Consider the following 3,890-nt stretch of genomic DNA (forward strand, 5'->3'; position numbering starts at 1 on the left):
CACACACACACACACACACACACACACACACACACACACACACAGATGACGCATCTCAGCCCTGTGTGCTCTTGCTCCTCTCTGGTTTATCTTCAGGGCTTAACATGACTAGTGAACTGTTTTTGAGCTTGTGTCTATGTTGGTGCGCGTTTGTTTATGCGTGCATTTATGCGTGTGTATGTGCGTCTCAGGGTGTGGTGTGTACGCTCCACGAGGGTGACGACTTTGGGAAGTTGGCCCTGGTGACCGATTCACCACGTGCCGCCTCCATCGTCCTGAGAGAGGACAACTGTCACTTCCTTCGCGTGGATAAGGAAGACTTCAACAGGATACTCAGGGTAGGCAGATGAGAGAGGCTCATGTATCCTCTGATGGGAAGTCACATGTAGTCACATGACCACCAAATGACCCCCCTCGACAAATACTGTTCTATATACTGTGCAACATTATTTAAGTTAAGTTGACAGTTAGATGCATTCGATCAAACACTATCTGACTTCATTCGTTCTGGAAGATGAACCCACGTACCCCTTCATTAATACCCAATGTGTTCCAAATGTATAACACTATTAATTATATAAAGGCTTTTCATGCAACTGAACTGTAAATAATTAGGTTGATTTGGTCATCCATCGTAGTACTACTGCTTGGGAGTGAAGCTGAATATTTCTACCGTTTAGCCAACTATTTGAAAGGTTTAGTCAGACGTTATTTTTCTTATTTATTACTTTTAGCTAATTATTCATACCATTCATTTATTACTTTTTAGCAAACCATTTCAGACAATTATGCATTACGTTTATTTATTTCTACCGTTTATGTATTCATTGCTTACTTACCTGTTTAACGTCCCTGTGTTCAGGTGCTACAGCCAATGTATTCTTTGGTTCAAATACAATTTCTTTTTGAAAAAATATTCTGCTCTACCATCTTTCCAAGCACCCCCCTGGCACTAGTAGATTTACCCCCTGGGGTGCAAGTACCTCTGGTTTACCGGCTCCCCCCCAAGGACGTGTCCTCTCCCCTCTCCTCTTTGTTTTATACACCAATGAATGCCACCCACAATATGACGGAAGACAGATTTTAAAATTTGCAGAAGCCTCTGTCATTGGGTCTCTTCTTAATGAAAGTGGGATTGGTTTTTAAATATTTTTAATGTTGACATTTTGAGCTTATTTCGATGGCCCATTTTTTGTGATAAAAAAAAAAAAAACGGGTCAAGTTGACCAAAGGACAACATGAGGGTTAAACATAAATGTCTCCAAGACTAAAGAATTAATTATTGATTTTAGGAAACAGTGCCCCCCTCCTCCCCCCCCTATCATTGATGGCCAGCCTGTTGAGACAGTACAATAATATAAGTACCTTGGCGCAATAATTGATAGCAAGCTATGCTTTGAACCACACACTGATTTGCCAAACCCCACCAGCGTATGTATTAATTAAAAACTGAGGAATTTTAATATTGACCCCACTTTTACGAGATTGTTTTATTGAGTCTGTTTTAACCTTCTGTTTTATCTGCTGGTTTGGTTCTCTGTCCATCAAAAACAAAAGACGACTAGAGAGTATCATCAGGACATGTAACAGGATTGCAGGCTTTAACTTCCCCACACTCTCCCCCATCTACTCCAACAGAGTGGCAAAGAAGCCCCCCCCCCCCCCCCGGCCAGTTTAAACTACTTCCCTCAGGCCGCTGGTACTCCATGCCCAGATGCAGGTCCAATAGACTCAGGAACTCTTTTATCACGACTTCCATTTCCATTTTAAACAATTTGCCAGACCTGTTCACTATGTTTTAGATACTGCAGGATTTCATGTTGCTGTATTGCTATGTGTCCTGTTTTTTTGTCTGTCTGCTGGCTGTACAAACAATTGTCCCTTGGGGACAATAAAGTTGCCTTGGTTGGGACTCACTGCCATACTGGTACCATAAGCCCGGTGATGCTGTTTGACGGATGTTTGGCTCCCTCCTCTGGTGGAGGAGCTGTGTTACATTTCAAAAAGCCACACATTTTTGCATTTGACATGTTGATGTTACTGACGTCGTACATGCATCTCGTTGTGTTTCTTAGGATGTGGAAGCCAACACAGTGCGTTTGAAAGAGCATGAACAAGCGGTGCTTGTGTTAGAGAAGAGTCCTCGCACCTCCACCCTGGGAAGCATCAAGTATGTGTGTTAGTGTGACGAGACTCGCATGCACGTAGTTTACAAGTGCACAGGAGCATGAATCTATCTTTCTTACCTCACCTTTTGCAGGTACACCGTGATATCTGGAACACCGGAGAAGATTCTCGAGCACTTCCTGGAGGCCATGAGGATGGACATACATCACAGTGAACCAGGTAGTCAAATTGAAGCATTGTAATGAAAGAGGGAAATTGATTATTAATGATGAAGGGCATTTTCATAACCTTCCGAACCTCTTGATTCTTGATTCTCTATTTCCCTCCTTTCCCCTCTGACTCTCTTCCCTCTTGCCGTCTGTTTTTCTTCTCGTCTGTTAGACCCAGCAGTGGATGATTTTGTCCTCATGCACAGTATCTTCATGCCCAACAGCCAGCTGTGCCCTCTTCTCATGGCACAATATCCTTTCTGCCTTTACTCTCTCTTTATGTACCATATTTCCCTTCTTATTCAAACTGTCTGTGACACCTTAGATACACTCGCAAACGTATAACTGTAGCCAGAATAGTATTATAACATAACAATGAAAAACAACCGCTCTTAAAAATGGAAGGACATCGCTATTTGCTGCGTACTAAAACAGTACAAAATCCATAAAAACACATCCTGGATTGTGCAACCTACGGGTTTTGTTCATGGTAGCGCTGAAGCAGCAGTTGACCATTCAGGACTAATGAACTGCCCACCTCCCTTCACACCCTAGTAACACCATAGTAACAAGTGGCGATCGGCAAGGGGATCTTTCCATAAAATCATCTCTCAATGTAAATCAAACCAGCTATTAGTCTAACTGAAATAACACCATGCCAATCTCTATGTATGGTGAAGGGTATGTCATGAAGGGGGGTGGGGGGGGGGGGGGTTAAATTCCAAAGGTCAAGGGAACTTTATCAGGAGCATTGTATCCGGATCCATGAAATAACTGGTCTTTTAAATAAAATCTGCTTCTATGGGAATTTAACATAGGGGGGTGTATACTTATGCCCCATGTATTTTAACATAGGGGGGTGTAACTTATGCCCCGTGTATTTTAAATAGGGGGGTGTATACTTATGCCCCTGTATTTAACATAGGGGGTGTATACTATTGCCCTGTATTTTAAAGTAGGGGGTGTTACTTATGCCCCCTGTTATTAACAAGTAGGGGGTGTATACTTACGCCCCTGTATTTTAACATAGGGGGGGGTATACTTATGCCCCCTGTATTTTAACATAGGGGGGTGTATACTTACGCCCTGTATTTTAACATAGGGGGGTTATACTTAGCCCCTGTATTTTAACATAGGGGGGTGTATACTATTGCCCCCGTATTTTAACATAGGGGGTGTAACTTAGCCCCTGTATTTTAACATAGGGGGGTGTATACTAGCCCCCTGTATTTTAACATGGGGGTGATACTTATGCCCCTGTATTTTAACATAGGGGGGTGTATACTTATGCCCCTGTATTTTAAATGGGGGGTGTATATTATGCCCCTGTATTTTTAACTAGGGGGTGTATACTTATGCCCCTGTATTTTAACATAGGGGGTTGTATACTTATGCCCCTGTATTTTAAGGAAGAACATTTATTTATTTACGGACCTATCAGTCACAAAGAAAATTGGTGTCCTTAAAAGGTTGGATTTTCCTTTTTTTTTTTAACTAAGACATTAAGATCAATTTCCAAAAAAGGGGTTTTATTCCTCTTTTTAATCAACTTTA

The 3,890-nt window shown here is 42.0% G+C and overlaps 2 protein-coding genes across 3 annotated transcripts in view; both read left to right on the plus strand.

The window, feature by feature from the left end:
• LOC116698831 (rap guanine nucleotide exchange factor 4) overlaps positions 1 to 3,890 on the plus strand; it is a 29,616-nt gene that overhangs the window by 18,285 nt on the left and 7,441 nt on the right. For both annotated transcript variants that reach the window (XM_032531030.1, XM_032531031.1), the window contains 4 exons: positions 192 to 338; positions 2,076 to 2,170; positions 2,261 to 2,346; positions 2,509 to 2,587. In XM_032531030.1, the coding sequence (XP_032386921.1) occupies positions 192 to 338; positions 2,076 to 2,170; positions 2,261 to 2,346; positions 2,509 to 2,587 (407 nt within the window). The remainder of the gene's footprint in view (positions 1 to 191; positions 339 to 2,075; positions 2,171 to 2,260; positions 2,347 to 2,508; positions 2,588 to 3,890) is intronic.
• Positions 1 to 3,890, plus strand: part of LOC116698837 (mitogen-activated protein kinase kinase kinase 20) — a 33,545-nt gene that overhangs the window by 7,012 nt on the left and 22,643 nt on the right. The window lies entirely within an intron of this gene.

The sequence above is a fragment of the Etheostoma spectabile genome, chromosome 12 (genome assembly GCF_008692095.1).
Source record: "Etheostoma spectabile isolate EspeVRDwgs_2016 chromosome 12, UIUC_Espe_1.0, whole genome shotgun sequence".
In the NCBI taxonomy this organism is placed as follows: Eukaryota; Metazoa; Chordata; class Actinopteri; order Perciformes; family Percidae; genus Etheostoma; species Etheostoma spectabile.